Here is an 18,944-nt window from a genome sequence, read left to right on the forward strand (position 1 = left end):
CTTTGCATATGCTTTCCATTTTGATTCCATGTTTAATTTTTAAGCATTTTATTTTTACATTATGACCCATTTAAGAGCAAAAATGCTGACCTTCTTAAAGAAGAAATCTGAATACAAAACTACAGATACAGTCTCATTTAATGCTCTATTAATAGGCGACCACCATATTTTGTTTATAATTAAATAAAATGTGCCCTGGTGGCTCAGATTGTAAAGTGTCTGCCTACAGTGCGGGAGAACTGGGTTCGATCCCTGGGTCAGGAAGATCCTCTGGAGAAGGAAATGGCAACCCACTCCAGTTCTCTTGCCTGGAAAATCCCATGGATGGAGGAGCCTGGTAGGCTGCAGTCCATGGGGATATGAAGAGTCAGACATGACTGAGTGACTTCATCTTCACTTTTCACTTTCATGCATTGGAGAAGGAAATGGCAACCCACTCCAGTATTCTTGCCTGGAGGATCCCAGGGATGGGGGAAACTGGTGGGCTGCCATCTATGGGGTCACACAGAGTCGGATACGACTGAAGCAACTTGGCAGCAGCAGCAGCAGAATATTTTAAAAAATGAAATAGGCTGAAACACTAACCCTGAAGCCAAATTACTAACAAAAGTGAAAAGTGACAAAAATTTTAATAAACTCTTAGAATAAGAGATTTTGAAAGAACTTTCAGTTAAGTAGAATTTTATACATAGTGAAAAAGCAGCAAATATTTCTAAAGCAATTAGTCTGGCCCAAGGCGCTATGTAATACATGTGACCTCTCCACAGCACCTGGCAATGCCCTCTATAAAGCACTCTGAATACATAGGACACTGCTTTCTGAATGTGAAAACTCAGAATCTTCTAACCAAACCAAACCTTGCTGTGGCCTCTATCTTTTCATTCTAAGGCAGCAAGCTGACTTAACTGCTCTTGAGCTGATTCACTTCAGCTGTCCAAGGGTGAGTCATCTTGTAACCATTTATATAATGGCCCTGATGATTAGGGACACATGTGGTACATGAGAGTCCCTTGGACTGCAAGGAGATCCAACTAGTCAATAAAGGAAATCAGGCCTGAATATTCATTGGAAGGACTGATGCTAAAGCTGAAACTCCAATATTCTGGCCACCTGATGCGAAGAACTGACTCATTGGAAAAGACCCTGATGCTGGGAAAGATGGGAGGTAGGAGAGGGGGGACGACAGAGGATGAAATGATTAGATGGCATCACCAACTTGATGGACATGAGTTTGAGCAAGCTCTGGTAGTTGGTGATGGACACGGAAGCCCAGCATACTGCAGTCCATGGGGTTGCAAAGAGTCAGACAAGACTGAGCAGCTGAAGTGAACTGAATGATACATATGGGCTTCCCACGTGGCGCTAGTGGTAAAAAACCCAACCTGCCAGTGCAGGAGATGTAAGAGACATGTGTTTGATCCCTGGCGACCCACTTCGGTATTCTTGCTGGGATTATCCCATGAACAGAGGAGCCTCGCGGGCTACAGTCCATAGGGTTGCAAAGAGTCAGACACAATGGAAGCAACTTAGCACTATATGCTTTTCTCCAGATCACTCCCTTCTCCTGCACACATCTTATCCCGCAACTTCGTGGTTTTGACGGAAAAATTCATGTTCTCATAGGATTCTGTTCCCCAACCAAGGGATGGATACTTGACATAAATTCATCCAGTCAGAATCCTTCCCAAGATTCTTCTCTTAACTGAAACCTAAAAGAAAGGAATCCATTCCTTTCGGATGGTCGGAGCCACAGCATTATAAGACGCAGGAAGCATTAAGGACCATGGTGACCCTCACCCATGTGCAGCGAACCAGGCTGCAGTGAGAGGCACCAGCAGAGGTGTGAGCCCTGGCAGCGCTGATTCTCTTGCCCCCAGAGGCCTGGAAGACCCAGCTCAACCAAAGCCCTTCACAGTTCAGTTGTAAAACCCTTGCTTCAACCCAGGAGCCTTCCAATACATTTCCTTTTGCAAATGATAGTTTAAGTCATGTCTCTGAAGCCACAAGAAGGCCAGGACGAAAAGACCTGGATGAATCTGCCTCCAAGCAAGGCAGTATGTTGCAAGAAAGAAAGGGGTGATAAGCCAGTAGGAATATGGATTATTAATGTCACTGCAGCTCTGGACACTCAGTCTGAAATGCCCAGAAAGTAAGCAACATGAACGGGGACCCTGTGGAGCCAATCCCTCCTGTAAATCACAGACTTTCTATATCACTCAGCTATAACTATCAGGGCATCTCAATAAGACACACTTTCAATTCTTTTATCATTTTGATCACTATCTTCTTGATGTATTCTGAGTTTTCTTCTTTTACTTGCGATCACTCAGTCTTAACTGAAGCGGAAGGGTGTGTGCATTGACATGTGTGTGCATGCGTGGATATCCATGTACCCTACCCTCATTCAGACAAAGACAACATCAGCACCTCTGTTTTTAAAACTCTGTATGGGTATTTGATTTTATCCTTTTAAAATCTCATCTTTTTGACTCACAAAAGTAGTCTACCAACACTTGAACTACAACAGGACTGAATGATTTCACTTTGTAAAAACAATTCTTATTCATCTCTTATAGAATGATAAGCATTGTACATCGATGGGAAAAAAATAGTAAATTAATTAAATCTCATTTTTTTAAAAATTTATTTTACCCTTTAATTTACTTTTTTAAATTGCTTTAAACAATGATACTCTCATCTAAGCCATTAATAAATATATTCTACAAAACCTGCTTCTATTTTAAATTTTTAAAATTTTAATCATGGAATAAGTAGAGGAATAACATTTGAGTAACAATTGATAGTTGCAAGCATACAATATGAAATATTCAGTTGAAAAGCATAACTCAGTCATGCAAAAGTTTAGTCTATACAATATATACTTTTTGGATACAAGGAAACATTAACCAAGCAGGAGGCTTGACATAAAACAGACACAGTCGAGGGAGATGGACTTTTCTGGCATAAGTTACTGAAAAATTTAAAGACATGAAAAATCCAAATAAGAACATATTTTAAAATGTAAGTTATTGTTCACAATACATCCAGTGTGAAGAAAAGAGACAAACTATTGTTTCAGAGATGAGAATACCTCCAATACTACAAAGAACTTTGCCTTCAGTATCAGCTGCCATAATTAGGAACCACTGTCTCTTGACTAAAATGTTGACCACATCAATATTAGGAAACGCCACTGCTGACAAAGCAGTTTCACATACACGGTCTTATTTGATCCTTACAACAGCCCAGTGAGATATTGCCAACAACATTATACTGTTATCCCTATTTTTCTAAAAGGTAAACTGAAACTGAAAGGGTTATAGGACTTGCTTAAGTAGCACAAATAATATGTGGCAGGTCTTTAGACTGTGAATCCCCTGCTATAACAACTGAAAGTTAACAGTGAGGATTCTAAGAGGTTTTCCATAAAACAAACATTTATAAAATTTAATGTACCTTCTCATATTGTTCTTGAGCTCTCTGCAGTTCTTCTATTCTCTGTCTCTCTTTTTCTTGCTCTTCCAACTCCAGCTGGAATTCTAGCTGTTGCTGAATATTCAGATATAAATAAGTCATATTAGAGTTTATTGCAAGGAATTCACTTGATTACTCTGAAGTATCCCAGGATAATTAAGGTTACACCCATCTAAATTTCAGAAACTTAAGAGAATAAATGGTCACAGGCTCTCAGTACTTTAGCTTTTACAAATATTTCTGATGTACAAAATTTAAAAGGAAGGTTCCTTAATTGCTGATTTTAGAAAAGCAGTATTTGTACAAAATTAAATCATTTTTCCTATTCTTCTAGAAGCCACAAATGAGACTGCAGTGATTTTTCTCAGATGAAATTTCTTTAAGAACAGATCTTCAAATAGCCAAACTCTGGTTGTAAAACAGTAGATAAGAACATTTTAAGTATATTACCTGAACCCAGAGATAATCAACAACATATTTGGTCCCATCTCAACATATATCCTAGCTCCAGGAGAACAGAAGTCCACAGACTAAATTCCTCTGGCCAAACCTGACCCAACTCCTGTTTTTTTTATGGTTGAATAATACCAAATGAATAATATTTTATTTCACCTGAAAATTATATGAAGTCCAAATGTGAGTGTCTATAAATAAAAGTTTCTTGAAATACTGCCATGCCCACACTCACTCACTTATCTACTGTGACTGCTTCTGCCCCATGACAGCAGAGCCCAGTATTTGCAACAGAGGCGGCAGGTGGTGCTCTCACTGCCTTGCACTGCTGCTCAGCACAGTACACACAAACTCACTGACACCATGAGAACTCACAGAGTGCCATAGTATCACTACACCAGGCTATTTCTTTTAACCAGTGCATTATCCATCAAGAAAAGAAGTGAATTTTGAATGCTGCTCTTTTAAGACAAAGCAGAATGTGGGTTATTTTACTATCAAATTATTCAAGAGCAAATGATGTTTCTCATTCAATGACAGTGCACTAAAAGAATACAGTAAATGTCAATATTATCAGAGTAAGCACTTATCACAATGGTCTCAACTCACATGAACACAAAGGTTGGAAATATTAGATAATTTAAAACAAAATTGTTTCACCAGAACAGAATTTCTTCACAAAAATTAAAAGTGAAAAGGAGGCCGCAATGAAAATGAGCTCCCAAATGGCTCCTCTGTTAGCCAAGCAAAGAAACACATTCATCAGTGGTGATTTAATCAAAACAAGTTTGATCTCAGTGTCTAAAAAAATAATAATAATAAGGTTATTAGCCTTTTGGTGAGAACAGTTGCTCAGAGTGGATGACATGAGGAGCAACTTCAATGGCCAATTAAAGACAAGGGAAATATTGATCTTCCTTGCCCTTGATGAGTAGACGAATGCTCTCAGCACTGCTTAGCTATTGTTTATCAAAGGAGTTGATGCTGAGTTTGCAGTGACTGAAAAATCAACCTCCATGAGCAATCTTCTTGGGACAGTGCTACAGGCAAGAACATCTTCAAACACTGAGGAACATTAATTCAGTACAACCAGATATGAAATCTGCTAAGATGTGTAACAAGCTGCCAAAAGAAGTGTGTGTGGAACAGAAAAAGGCCTAACTGGACAAATTTACAAAGTTTGTGAAAACATAGTGTTTAAAACCTATGAGTTTTCACTGTATGATTCAATAGCAGCTACTCTTCAGGAAATATTTGACTCTATCATGTGTTAGAGTTCCAGATGAACTTCCAAATGTTCCAGCTGGATTTAGAAAAGGCAAAAGAACCAAACTGCCAAATCCGGTGGATCATCAAAAAAAGTAAGAGAGTTCCAGAAAAACATCTGCTTTATTGACTATGCCAAAGCCTTTGACTGTGTATCACAACAAACTATGGAAAATTCTTAAAGAGCACCAAAGAATTGATGCTTTTGAACTGTGGTATTGGAGAAGACTCTTGAGACTCCCTTGGATAGCAAGGAGATCAAACCAGTCAATCTTAAAAGAAATCAGTCCTGAATATTCATCGGAAGGACTGATGCTGAAGCTGAAACTCCAATACTTTGGCCACCTGATACGAAGAACCTACTCATTGGAAAAGACCCTGATGCTGGGAAAGATTAAAGGCAGGAGGAGAAGGGGACGACAGAGGATGAGATGGTTGAATGGCATCACCAACTTGATGAACATGAGTCTAAGTAAGCTCTGGGAGTTGATGGACAGGGAAGCCTGGCACAGTGCAGTCCATGGGGTCACAAAGAGTCGGACAAAACTGAGCAACTGAATTGAACTGATCATGTGTTATTGAGCCAGCAGTGTTGAAACTGAGACCCCCTAAAGTTGAGTTCCTGTACTAAGTTTATGATTAATCTCTCTATCCAAAACTTTATTCCCTTTGTTGTCCTCTCTGACCTCAATTCTGTGCTAACTGAACACCATAATCAACCAGAGTCAGATGACTAAAATTGCTATTGTCGGTAACATCATTAATGCACTAAAATGGCTATTTTATCATTAATGTACAAATTCAGATCATTTCTCTAGGACAAGATGAGCTAACTGACCCACTGAGCCATGGACCACCTGGCCAGGGAACTGTAAATGGGCGACACCCTGACTTCCAAAGGAGTCAATGCCAAGTTCAAAACGACTGAAAAATCAATCGCTGCCTGAAAAAAAGCAATGATTAAGAAATATCACAGAAGTACTGAAGCAACATGGATAGTCCTAGAGATTATCTTACTAAGTATAAGTCAGACAGAGGAAGACAAATATCATATATCACACTTGTACATGGAAACTGAAAAATAGTACAAATGAACTTAACATAAAAACCAGAAACAAGCTCACAGAGATAGAAAACTTATGATTACCAAAGGGAGGGGGAATTGGAGCAGGGGTTAACAGATGCACACTGCCATATATAAAATAAACAAGGATACTGTATGCCACAGAGAGCTATATTTAATATCTTACAATAAACTCTAATGAAATAGAAAAAGTATCTATCGATATATATATAACCAGACCACTTTGTTATACACATGAAACTAACACAGTACTGTAGATCAACTATACTTCAATTTTAAAAATAGACAATGTCACAGAAACGCCACAAGATTAATCCCAGCCTCTTTGCTTTTCCCCTTTAAGAAACTCACTCATTCGGGCACTAAGTGAGAGTGGATACAGTTTGTCTCCTGTGCCCTTGCTTGTTGCCCTGCAGTAAACTCTGTACTTGCCTTCACCACAACCCAGTGTCAACAGGTTTCGCTTTACTGTGCACTGGATGAACAGACTTAAGTTTGATTCACTTACAGTGGCAACAGCGACCTTCATTTACCCTTACGGATTTAACCATCATCGGTTCTATGAATTTTCATAAGAAATAGAAGCTGGGGACTTCCCTGGTGGTTCAGTGGCTAAGACTCCATGCTCCCCATACAGGGCCTGGATTCAATTCCTGGTCAGGGAACTCCAGGTCACAGGCCACAACTAATAGCATTCGCAAGCCTTGGCTAAAGACCCTCCGTGCCACAACACAGAAAATCCTGCACACCACAATTCAGACCCAGCGCAGCCAAATAAATAAATAAAAACTTTTACAAAGACCACATATTTAAAAATAAAAAGAAATAGAAGTTGAATATATCTCGATAGTTTCATGCCTAATAGTTTTGTTGTGAATTTTTGAGCTCAGGGACAAGACTGAGGTATTTCTGAATGAGAAGGCCATTTTCAACCACAATTATCAAACATTAATTAGCTTCTGCTGTAGACTTTTAATCAATTCAATATAAAAGTATAAGGCAAAATAGCACTTATATGTAAAACTGAACACTTCAGTAAAATCATTTTTACAACAGCTAATACCGTCTGAATCACGTCAAGCTGCTGTATACACTCCTAGCGCTGTCAGAAACGAGAATTCCATTCCCATACAGATCTGTGCCAGATACATTTTCCAAATTCAAATTATAGTTTCAGAGTGTGTTTAGGCCTGATGTAAGTGCAAAGGAAATTCCCACATTTCAAAATCCATTTACAATGGATTTCAAAACTGTAACTGAGAGGCTTTCACCAACCTTCAACTGGAGATTAATTTACCAGATAGAGACACGCTAAAAGAAAAATATCAAGAGAAGAATTGAGCAGACTTCTACAAGTGCCTCCCAAGAGATCGATACACTGAATATTATAGGCACAGGGACTAATTATCAATAGTTGGTAGGACCTATGAGTGAAAAGACATTTTCATAGATGAAATACATAAAATCTCATTACAGATCAGCATTAACAGAAACATTTCCATCCCTTTTGATGAGAGGGAACATTATCTTTGAAGTCCAAGTAGGTGAACTCTTATCTTTAAAGGGGGAGTGTAATTCTTCTCAACAGTAAGTCTACATTACAGAAAGAAATTATATTTTTTTAATTTTTTATTTCATTGATAAAACATTTGTAGAAATTTCTCTCTTGCTATAGCTACATAATATACTGTAGTCCCCACACAATATCCTCAGTTTTGCCTCTTGGCCTGAAAATATCCACCTTTACAGGAAGAGTTTAACCTCACTAGAAAATAATTTCTTACCATCAGTCCAGTGCCACCCCATAAACAGGATAATAGAAGCTCATTCCATTAAGAGAATTTTAAAACTATATTAAGGATTTTAAAAAAATACATTTTTTACAAAGAGATAATAAACAGTGATTAATAGTTATTCACAAAGGGCTGTTAATTAATTTCTTTGTATTCTTATGTCATCCCCACTAAAATAAAAGTGATGGGCTAGCTAGCTGAAATGCAGGAATGTTATCATTCAATCATTTCAGACATCAGTACAGAAAGTGAAATAACTCTAATCAGTCAGTAACAATGCAAAATGCAGTTGTTAAATACCAGCCACACTGGTCAACATAATCAGTTTCTTAACATTTTCAGGAAATGTTTGAAACTCAACTGCTTTATTCACATGTGACCAAAAACCATTAGAAAAACATTCAAACAAATATAAAAGCTATCACTTCTAAAATGAGCTCTTAAGTAAAAAATACCAATAAAAATGTTTCCCTGTTCACAAGGACCTGGGCTTGCTGAAGAGTGTCTAAAATTTCAAACAATTTCAAGTCAGCTATACTGTGAGGACACTTGCTTTTGCAACCAAAAGGCAGGTGACCAGAGTCCTGACCTCCAGTTCATTTGACTCAAAGGGCACAGAGAGACTCTCTGATTTTTCTTCATCTTAGCCTCACTGTTTTAAGTGCTTCTCTGCTGGTCCATCTTTCCACACATCCCTTCTTCTTCTCTCATCTCTCTGCCCATCAATCTACTTCTTTAACCAGCCACCGTGCCTTCTGCAGGATATCACTGTATCTTCCACCCACCCAATACAATGCTTAGGGTTCGATGCACAGCCAGAGAAAAGTTTCTAGTATTGTCAAACTTTATTGAAGTAATGTAAAAAAGATAAGTCAACGGAAGTTGGGGTATCTCCACAGCTGTGATCTAATTGTCTTGGGGAAGGAGAACTGCTAAGAAGTTCCCCTTATTCAGATAGACAGGGGACAGATGCAGCTCCAGGAGCTGGAAGAGGCAGGGCAGACCCCTACTCAAAGTTGGGGAGACTGCAGCAGACACTTGCCCATTCGGATGGGCATTTGACATCCAACACTTTGCAAGCTCCCCACAAAAATAAGCCCAATGACTGAAAAATGAAGACTCAGAGGCATTAAAGGCCTCTACAGCCATATCCATCTAAGGTGCCTAGAATGTTTTACCAAGTATTGAGGATGGGAGACAAGATAGAGAAGCTATTTTCCATGTTTACATTTTCCTTTTTATCCACACACCCAATTAATCCCTTTTTGAAATATGTAAACTGGAGCTGAGTCTCTAGAGTTAGGTACTATATGGTAGAAGTATAAGGGTGACTCAAATTTGGTTTAGAAGTGCTCCATAAATTAAATTTAGTCCAGAAGTCACCCTAGGACTTTCCCCTATCTGGTTTATAGTTCATAACCCACCTCTTCAGCCATTCTCAAACCAGCATCCTTAGCTCCCCAGTCCTGCTAACCCAAACTCACTTCAGTCTGCCTGTCTCCTCCACGTCTTCACCAGTATACCTAGGGCAGGTAGAGAAAATCACACAACAAAATCAAACCAAACGGCCCCACTCTGACTGGTTGGACTCAGGGAATTCAGTGCTACCAAGGAACGCTTAGTTTCCTTGGTCAACTCTAGTTCTCCAAAGTCACCATTTCAAACCTTCACCACTCTCCCGTCACCTCCTACCTTACCACCTCATTCTGGGTAGATGATCATGGTCCCTGCTTTATAAAAAAGAAACAGTCACACAGAAACTGCTTTCATCTTTGCTCCACAAAACCTACACACATGTACTTAATGCCGTTTTCTCCCCTTCCCTTCAATCAAAGGACACTTTCACCTGCCTAATCTTCATTCCAGAGACAGTTTCCTCTGGTCTCCAAGAAAAGCTGACCCCAGTAACCATCCCCTTCATTTCTTTATATCAACCGCTCCCCTTCCACTCTGTTCCTTAAAACAAACAAACAGAAGAAAACCCCTTCCCTGAAAATCTCCTTGAAAGCATTACATCTACTCACCATCTCCACGTCCCCTGCGCTACCCCACCCCACACAGCTGCTCCCACCTAGGTCACTTGTGGCCTCAAGTGAGCACTTGGCAATTCGGCTCTCACCTGACCAACCACAGACATGACTGACCACTCAGGTCTCACTGAAATGCTGTCCCCTTGGCTCCTGCGATAGCAGACTCTCTGGGCTTTCCTCCTACTTCACACTGCTTCTTCCCCAGTAAGAAAGCCCCGGGGCTTCTCTGGTGGTCCAGTAGCTAAGACTCCATGCTTCCCATACAAGAACTAGATCCCGCATGTCGCAACTAAGAGTCTGCATGTCTCCAATGAAGATCCCCCATGCCAGCAACTAAGACCTGGTGCAGCCAAGTAAGATAAACAAATAAAAATAAGCATTAAACAAAAGAAACCACATAACAGACATAACGCTGAAGATGTAAGAAAGCCACGTCTAAGCAACCAGAGGCGAGGAGTTTTCTGCACCTTGGTGTCGGGGCATCGCCCCAAGGGTGCCACCGCCAGGGCTCCAGGCACCACTGACCTCTCTGGTCTTACCTGCTGGAAGAGAAGCTCCTCTGCTCTAAGTCTCTCCATCATCTCCTGCTCCTTCAAAGCTACTTCTCTTTCACGCTCCAGCTGGGCCATTTCCTCTTGTCTCTCGAATGATTTAAAGAAAAACATCCCATTACTAATTACAGATAAAACAATTTGTAAAACACAATCTTAGAAGCATCTTAACTGCCACCAATAGGGAAAGGAAAGCAAATTACAGTTTATCCATTAGCAAACTACATAATAATTGGGGAAAATGTATTATTTCAAAAAAGAGCATAAAATTAAAATTACACATTGAATGTGGGCACAATTGTGTTTAAAAAACAAAATTCCAGACAAGTATGTAGAAAAACAGATTAGACAACCTAAATACCTAAAAATCTAAATAGAGGTCTTTGTTTTCTTCTACTTTTTCATGTCGCCCAGTTTTGTATAATAAACATACTATTTTTATAATAGAAAGAAATTATAATATTGAACTTCTTTTAAAAAGCAAAGACACTGGGCCAATTATTTCACTCATATAATTTTATAGCAGAAGATCCAAAATGGAACAGGATAAAAAGCCCAGCAATAAACCCAAGCATCTTTGGTTAATTGATCTATGACAAAAGAAGAAAGAATATACAATGGAGAAAAGACAGTCTCTTCAATAAATGATGCTTTGAAAATTGGACAATTACATGGAAAAGGATGAAATCAGAACATTCTCTAGTACCCTACACCAAAGTAAACCCCAAATGGATTAAAGACTTAAATGCAAGACTGGATACTATAAAACTCCTAGAACAAAACACAGGCAGGACACTCTTTGACCTAAATTGCAGTGATATCTTTTTTGACCCATCTCCTAGAGTAATGGAAATAAAAATAAACAAATGGGACCTAATTAAACTTAAAAGCTTTTGCACAGCAAAGGAAACCATACACAAAATTAAAAGACAACCTATAGAATGGGAAAAATATTTGCAAATGATGCAACCAACAAGGAAATTAATCACCAAAATACACATAAGCAGCTCATATAGCTGAATATCAAAACAAACAAACAACTCAATCAAAAAATGGGCAGAAATTCTAAATAGACTTATCTTCAAAGAAGACATACAGATGGCCAAAATACACAGGAAAAGATGCTAGACATCACTATTAGAGAAATGCAAAACAAAACTACAATGAGGTATCACCTCACACCAGTTAGAATGGCTAGCGTCAAAAAGTCTACAAATAATAAATGTTGGAGGTGGTATGAAGTAAAAGGAACCTTTCCCTACACTGTTGGTGGGAATGTAAATTGGTACAATCACCATGGAGAAAAGTATGGAGGTTCCTTAAAACATAAAAATAGAACCCACATGATCCTTCAATTCCACTCCTGGACATATATCTGGAGAAAACTCTAATTCAAAAAGATACATGCATCCCAATGTTCACTTAAGCACTATTTACAGTAGTCAAGACATGGAAACAATCTAAAAGTCCAGTGATAGTTAAATGGATAAAAAATGTGGTACATATATACAAAGGCAAGCTGCTCCTGCTGCTAAGTTGCTTCAGTGGTGTCCGACTCCATGAGACCCCATAGACGGCAGCCCACCAGGCTCCCCCGTCCCTGGGATTCTCCAGGCAAGAATATTGGAGTGGGTTGCCATTTCCTTCTCCAATGCATGAAAGTGAAAAGTGAAAGGGAAGTCTCTCAGTCATGTCTGACTCTTTGCGACCCCATGGACTGCAGCCTACCAGGCTCCTCCATCCATGGGATTTTCCAGGCAAGAGTACTGGAGTGGGGTGCCATCGCCTTCTCCAACAAAGGCATACTGCTGCTGCTACTGCTGCTAAGTCACTTCAGTCATGTCCGACTCTGTGCGACCCCATAGACGGCAGCCCACCAGGCTCCCCCGTCCCTGGGATTCTCCAGGCAAGAACACTGGAGTGGGTTGCCATGTCCTTCTCCAATGCATGAAAGTGAAGAGTGAAAGTGAAGTCGCTCAGTCATGTCTGACTCTTAGTGACCCCATGGACTGCAGCCTTCCAGGCTCCTCCGTCCATGGGATTTTCCAGGCAAGAGTACTGGAGTGGGGTGCCATCATCTTCTCTGACAAAGGCATACTACTCAGCCACAAAAAAGAATGCCATTTGCAGCAACATGGATGGACCTAGAGATTTTAATACTAAGTGAAGTAAATCACACAAAGACAAATGTTATACAATATCACTTCTATGTGAACTCTAAAAAATGATACACACAAACTTATTTATAAAACAGGAACAGACTCAAAGACAGAAAACAAAGCTATGGTTACCAAAAGGGAAAGGTTCGGGGAGGGGGGAGGGATAAATTAGGAATTTGGAAGAAATGTAGACATCCTACTATGTATTAGTAAAGAAGGACCTGCTGCACAGCACAGAGAACTAGACTGACTATTTAGTAATAATCTATATGTAAAAAGAATCTAAAAAATATATATGTATAAAATACATGCATGGATATGAGTCACTTTACTGTACACCTAAAACTAATATAATATTGTAACTCAACTATTCTTTGATAAATAATAAATTTTAAAACCTATATCCATATCTACCTGTTTCTCCATGGTCACATTTTTCTTATACTTATAAATCCACAGTGCTAAATATTCTATTGGATCCACTGGACGCATCCTTGCCACTTCCGCAAGACCTTCAGTTAGACATGTCCCAAGAAACTTTTGAAGATATGCTGACTCCATTTCTAACTGCTAAATAAAAACTTCTAAAAGATAAACATTTTGCATTAGTGCAGGAAATTTTCAATGAAGGCACAGTCAGGGCAGAGTCCAGTGAGGCCAACAAAGCATTACCTTCTGTCACCAGTCATGGGCATCTGCCATCAGCACATCAGGGCACAAGCAAGCTGGCTCTGGGATGCTTCTAGAAGTTTCCAAAATGGCTCCACAAATGTTGCCACAACTAGAATAGTTTCCAAATCCTGAAGGACCCTGGAGTCCAAGAGTCAGAGAAGGGTTACTTTCATTATTGTGAGATGTCCATATGACAAGAGATACATGTCTTATTAAATCCTCACAGCATACCTGAACATGGTATCCTTAGCCTCACTGTGCAAATGAGGACAACCAGGCACAAAGAGTGTAAGCAAACAGCCCAGGATCACACAGGTTGTGCATGATGGAGAGGGAATCATACCCAACTCTTAATTCCAGAGCTGTTACCCTCCCTACATGACTTATTAAGATGTTCGTTGCAAGCCATAAGACTTATTTCTTGAAAATATCACAATCATCCGCCTCAAATTTTTTAAAACTCCAAATATCTCAAGGCCAAAGAATTAACAAAAAAAAAATCCAACCTTCCAAGAATAGCATATGAAGTTCCTCATGCTTTGGCTCCACTTTTCTTTCCAGGATCACTTCCAGATATCAATTCTGGCTCCTGGGCTTTAACTACACAGAAGATCTTGCCATCCTGCTGCTCACACCTTGCATGTTTCCATCTCCATGACTTTTGCATATGATGGCCCCCTCACTCTCCCTCAGCTTGGAAAATACTTCCTCACCTGCAAGGCATCAATCCTCTCTCATTTCTCCCTGCTGTGGCTCATACAACAGTCTCCCAGGCAATGCAAAGATGGTCCTCCTTCCCCAAGCAGCTCACACAGCATCTGTCACACCACCTGAGCACTCTCTGTGTATGCATACATCTGCCCTCCCGCAAGAGGACAAGTTTTCCTAGCTCCTCAAAAAGTATGGCTCAATCACACTGTGGACACAGCTGGCCCTCCTCCATGGGCAAATGAATGAGTTTCTCCACTCTCTCAGTAATGTCCCAATTTACTAATGAATCTGGACAAGAATAATCTTAGACAAGAATGGAAGGAAGAATAAAAGAAAGAGGGAGGGTGGGAGGAATGCAGTAACCACTCTATTTCAGGTGCTTTGAAAGCAGTGATCACCTTTGAATTACCCGTATGGAATTCAGATTCTTCTGAGAATCTGATGACATGTATTCATTATTCAACAAATACATACTGAGTATCTGTTATATTCAGACATGAGCAATTTCAGGGGACAGAATGCCAGTGTCTAGATGGGTCCCTTAAACAACTGCACCTAAAATTCTGCACAAAATTGTAGAAACAATGACCCCTTGACTTCCATCCATAGATCTCAAATCTACTCTCTCTCTCCTTGATAGGAGTACAAAATGGCATAACACCACGGAGAAGGATTTGTAAATATCTTGAAAATTACATATGTATTTACCACTGGACTCATCAATTTCACATCTGGGATCCTATCTTACAAAAATGTGAAGTGATATTATTACTGAAATGCAAGTTCATATGCCTGTCACACAGTAAGGCCAAAACAATACCTAAGAGTCAGAGTTTGGAACAGAGAAAGGTTTATTGCAGGGCCATGCAAGGACCTGGGTGGCTCATGCCTTAGAAACCCAAAACTCCCGCAAAAGCTCTCAGCCAGGCCCTTTTCTAGGAAAGACGAGAGAGGGGTGGAGTCAGTTGTTATCAGATCATGGTCAGGTAACGATGCTCCTGTAAATGTTCTGCCCAAAAAGTTGCGGGGTGTGGGGAGGAACAGGTTCCACAGAAAGCCACTGCTAGTAGGTATGGGGGAGAGGTTCACCGCTGCCTCAAGCCCCGGGCTAAAGCCAGTGGGTGGCCCTGGCAAGGGCTCTGAAACTCTGCAGGACAGAGCCCCCGGCCCTGGGCCCTCCAGGCCACCCACTGGCCCGAGGCCAGGTGAACTGGAGGGCTCCATGGAGAAGGCCTGGATCCGCCTCTTACCTCACTCTGCACCTGAGGACCACCACTCCACAGCTCACTACTCCACCAACAGACCCTTGGCTGTGTTCCTGACTAACGGTAGCTGACAGTTGGTTGCTTGTGGGCGGAGCCCACTGCAGCAACAGCCAATAGTTAAGCAGGACCACTAACAGTCACTCACTGATGGTTGGTTCGTTGGTTATGGGCGGGCCCACTGCCTGTACTGACTAATAGCTGAGCCGGACCATCGCCTGCTAAGGGGTGTCCAGACGAAGCAGCAGAGCAACTGCTGCGTTCTAAGGGATGAGCTCCCTACGCTCTGTTACAATACATACACAGGGTTGTTTTGCACTATCACTAACAAAACCAAATTGGGAATCCATCGTTAAGGTACAGCCACACAATGGATTATTGTGCAAATAAAATGAGAATGAGGAAGGTCTCCCAGACCAGGAGTGAGCTCTAGGACATACTGTGAAAGCGTGGGGTGGGGGTGGGGGGGGGGGCGGGGGAGGGATGCAAGATGCAGAAATTGCATCCAGTATGCCCTCTTTCGGAGAAGGCGATGGCACCCCACTCCAGTACTCTTGCCTGGAAAACCCCATGGACGGAGGAGCCTGGAAGGCTGCAGTCCATGGGGTCGCTAGGAGTCGGACACCACTGAGTGATGTCACTTTCACTTTTCACTTTCATGTATTGGGGAAGGAAATGGCAAGCCACTCCAGGGTTCTTGCCTGGAGAATCCCGGGGACCGGGGAGCCTGGTGGGCTGCCATCTATGGGGTCTCACGGAGTCGGACACGACTGAAGCAACTTAGCAGCAGCAGCATGCCCTCTTTGGTATTAACCGCTATGGGGAAAGGAATGTGTACTTGTGTATCCACAAACATTGTCATAAAGACAAACCAAAACCCGGCACAAATTTAATGCCCTACCTAGCTGGCACTAGCATCTTACCCACACAGAGAGAAGAATGATTATAACTGAGTATGGAACACAGTATCCTAATTGTACTTCTTCAATGGGATAATGCTCTAAAGACAAAAATAACTACATTGTCATCTCAATTCCATCTGAAACACACTAGCATTTTCTAAAGGACTTTTCCCTGGTGGCCCGGGCAGTGAAGAATCTGACTGCAGTGCAGGAAATCTGGAACAGATTCCTGCTGCAGCTCCAGAAAGCGAACACAGGAGGAGACGACCCTGGTCTCCGAAAGGAGAAACCGCCCAAGGAGGACTGGTCTCCAACAGAAGCCGGCTGCATCTGCTCATTAACCGAACCCAGGTGAAACTCCTTACTTCCTTCAGCTTGCTTCCTCTCCAGGAAACAGCAAAAATACCCAGCCAGTTGTAAGGCATATTTTTCAGACACACCAACAGGCATCTTGGCTCAACATAAGAAAGCTCATTCCCACAGAAACAGCTGCCTTAAGCCTGGCGAGAATACACAGAAGAACTGTACAAAAAAGATCTTCAAGACCCGGATAATCACGATGGTGTGATCACTCACCTAGAGACAGACATCCTGGAATGTGAAGTCAAGTGGGCCTTAGAAAGCATCACTATGAACAAAGCTAGTGGAGGTGATGGAATTCCAGTGGAGCTATTTCAAATCCTGAAAGATGATGCTGTGAAAGTGCTGCACTCAATATGCCAGCAAATTTGGAAAACTCAGCAGTGGCCACAGGACTGGAAGAGGTCAGTTTTCATTCCAGTCCCAAAGAAAGGCAATGCCAAACAATGCTCAAACTACTGCACAATTGCACTCATCTCACATGCTAGTAAAGTAATGCTCAAAATTCTCCAAGCCAGGCTTCAACAATATGTGAACCGTGAACTCCCTGATGTTCAAGCTGGTTTTAGAAAAGGCAGAGGAACCAGAGATCAAATTGCCAACATCTGCTGGATCATGGAAAAAGCAAGAGAGTTCCAGAAAAACATCTATTTCTGCTTTATTGACTATGCCAAAGCCTTTGACTGTGTGGATCACAATAAACTGTGGAAAATTCTGAGAGAGATGGGAATACCAGACCACCTAACCTGCCTCTTGAGAAATCTGTATGCAGGTCAGGAAGCAACAGTTAGAACTGGACATGAAACAACAGACTGGTTCCAAATAGGAAAAGGAGTGCGTCAAGGCTGTATATTGTCACTCTGCTTATTTAACTTATATGCAGAGTACACCATGAGAAACGTTGGACTGGAAGAAACACAAGGTGGAATCAAGATTGCCAGGAGAAATATGAATACCCTCAGATATGCAGATGACATCACCCTTATGGCAGAAAGTGAAGAGGGACTAAAAAGCCTCTGATGAAAGTGAAAGAGGAGAGTGAAAAAGTTGGCTTAAAGCTCAACATTCAGAAAACGAAGATCATGGGATCCAGTCCCATCACTTCATGAGAAATAGATGGGGAAACAGTGGAAACAGTGGCTGACTTTATTTTTGGGGGCTCCAAAATCACTGCAGATGGTGATTGCAGCCATGAAATTAAAAGATGCTTACTCCTTGGAAGAAAAGTTATGACCAACCTAGATAGCATATTCAAAAGCAGAGGTGTTACTTTGCTGACTAAGGTCCGTCTAGTCAAGGCTATGGTTTTTCCTGTGGTCATGTATGGATGTGAGAGTTGGACTGTGAAGAAGGCTGAGCGCCGAAGAATTGATGCTTTTGAACTGTGGTGTTGGAGAAGACTCTTGAGAGTCCCTTGGACTGCAAGGAGCTCCAACCCTCCATCCTAAAGGAGATCAGTCCTGGGTGTTCTTTGGAAGGAATGATGCCAAAGCTGAAACTCCAGTACTTTGGCCACCTCATGCGAAGAGTTCATTCATTGGAAAAGACTCTGATGCTGGGAGGGATTGGGTGACGGCAGGAGGAGAAGGGGACGACAGAGGATGAGATGGCTGGATGGCATCACTGACTCGATGGACGTGAGTCTGAGTGAACTCCAGGAGTTGGTGATGGACAGGGAAGCCTGGGGTGCTGCAATTCATGGGGTCGCAAAGAGTCGGACACGACTGAGCGACTGAACTGAACTGAACTGAACTGAAGCCTGGCGAAGCTGTCCGAAGAAACAGAGGTTCCTCGGTCATGCTTGGGAGAAAGCCGGCCGAGTGGGAGAGGAAGGGATCAGATACAGTGGCCAGTTAAATTTAAAATTTCAGATAAACAAGATACGATTTTGTATTATACACTCTACTATACTTGTACTAAACAGTAATTTCTTATGTCTCTGAAATTCAAATTTAACTGGGTACCCCGAATTTTACCGACCTGGATTCCGAGAGCTTCGGTAGCTTTTCTATTCCAGACCCGCTTCCCCTGCCCCTCCAAAAGGCGCGGCGCTGCTCACCAGTGAGGAGGAAGAGGAGTAGGACTCAGCCACAGAGCTGCCTCCCTGCGCTGAGGTATTCCTCTGTCGCACCACTGGCAGGGTCCAAGGGCCAAAGCTGCCTCTGCCGGCTGGAAACCAGCCCAGCACCGGAAGCTGTTCTTCCCAAAAGGCGCCTGCATTCTAGAG

General features: G+C 41.6%; 1 protein-coding gene across 5 annotated transcripts in view; it reads right to left on the minus strand.

Annotated features, from left to right (window-relative positions):
- The window catches only part of DYDC1 (DPY30 domain containing 1), a 33,646-nt gene that overhangs the window by 14,279 nt on the left and 423 nt on the right, over nucleotides 1–18,944 (minus strand). For 2 of the 5 annotated variants that reach the window (XM_069572416.1, XM_069572418.1), the window contains exons 2-5: nucleotides 13,483–13,620; nucleotides 13,225–13,394; nucleotides 10,640–10,741; nucleotides 3,457–3,549 (exon numbers count right to left, since the gene is read on the minus strand). In XM_069572416.1, the coding sequence (XP_069428517.1) occupies nucleotides 3,457–3,549; nucleotides 10,640–10,741; nucleotides 13,225–13,371 (342 nt within the window). In that variant the 5' untranslated portion in view covers nucleotides 13,372–13,394; nucleotides 13,483–13,620. Of the gene's footprint in view, nucleotides 1–3,456; nucleotides 3,550–10,639; nucleotides 10,742–13,224; nucleotides 13,436–13,482; nucleotides 13,621–18,697; nucleotides 18,911–18,944 lie in introns of those variants that run through there. The other 3 variants (XM_069572420.1, XM_069572419.1, XM_069572417.1) reach the window with 3 other exon arrangements.

This window comes from Ovis canadensis, chromosome 25 (genome assembly GCF_042477335.2).
Source record: "Ovis canadensis isolate MfBH-ARS-UI-01 breed Bighorn chromosome 25, ARS-UI_OviCan_v2, whole genome shotgun sequence".
NCBI lineage: Eukaryota > Metazoa > Chordata > Mammalia > Artiodactyla > Bovidae > Ovis > Ovis canadensis.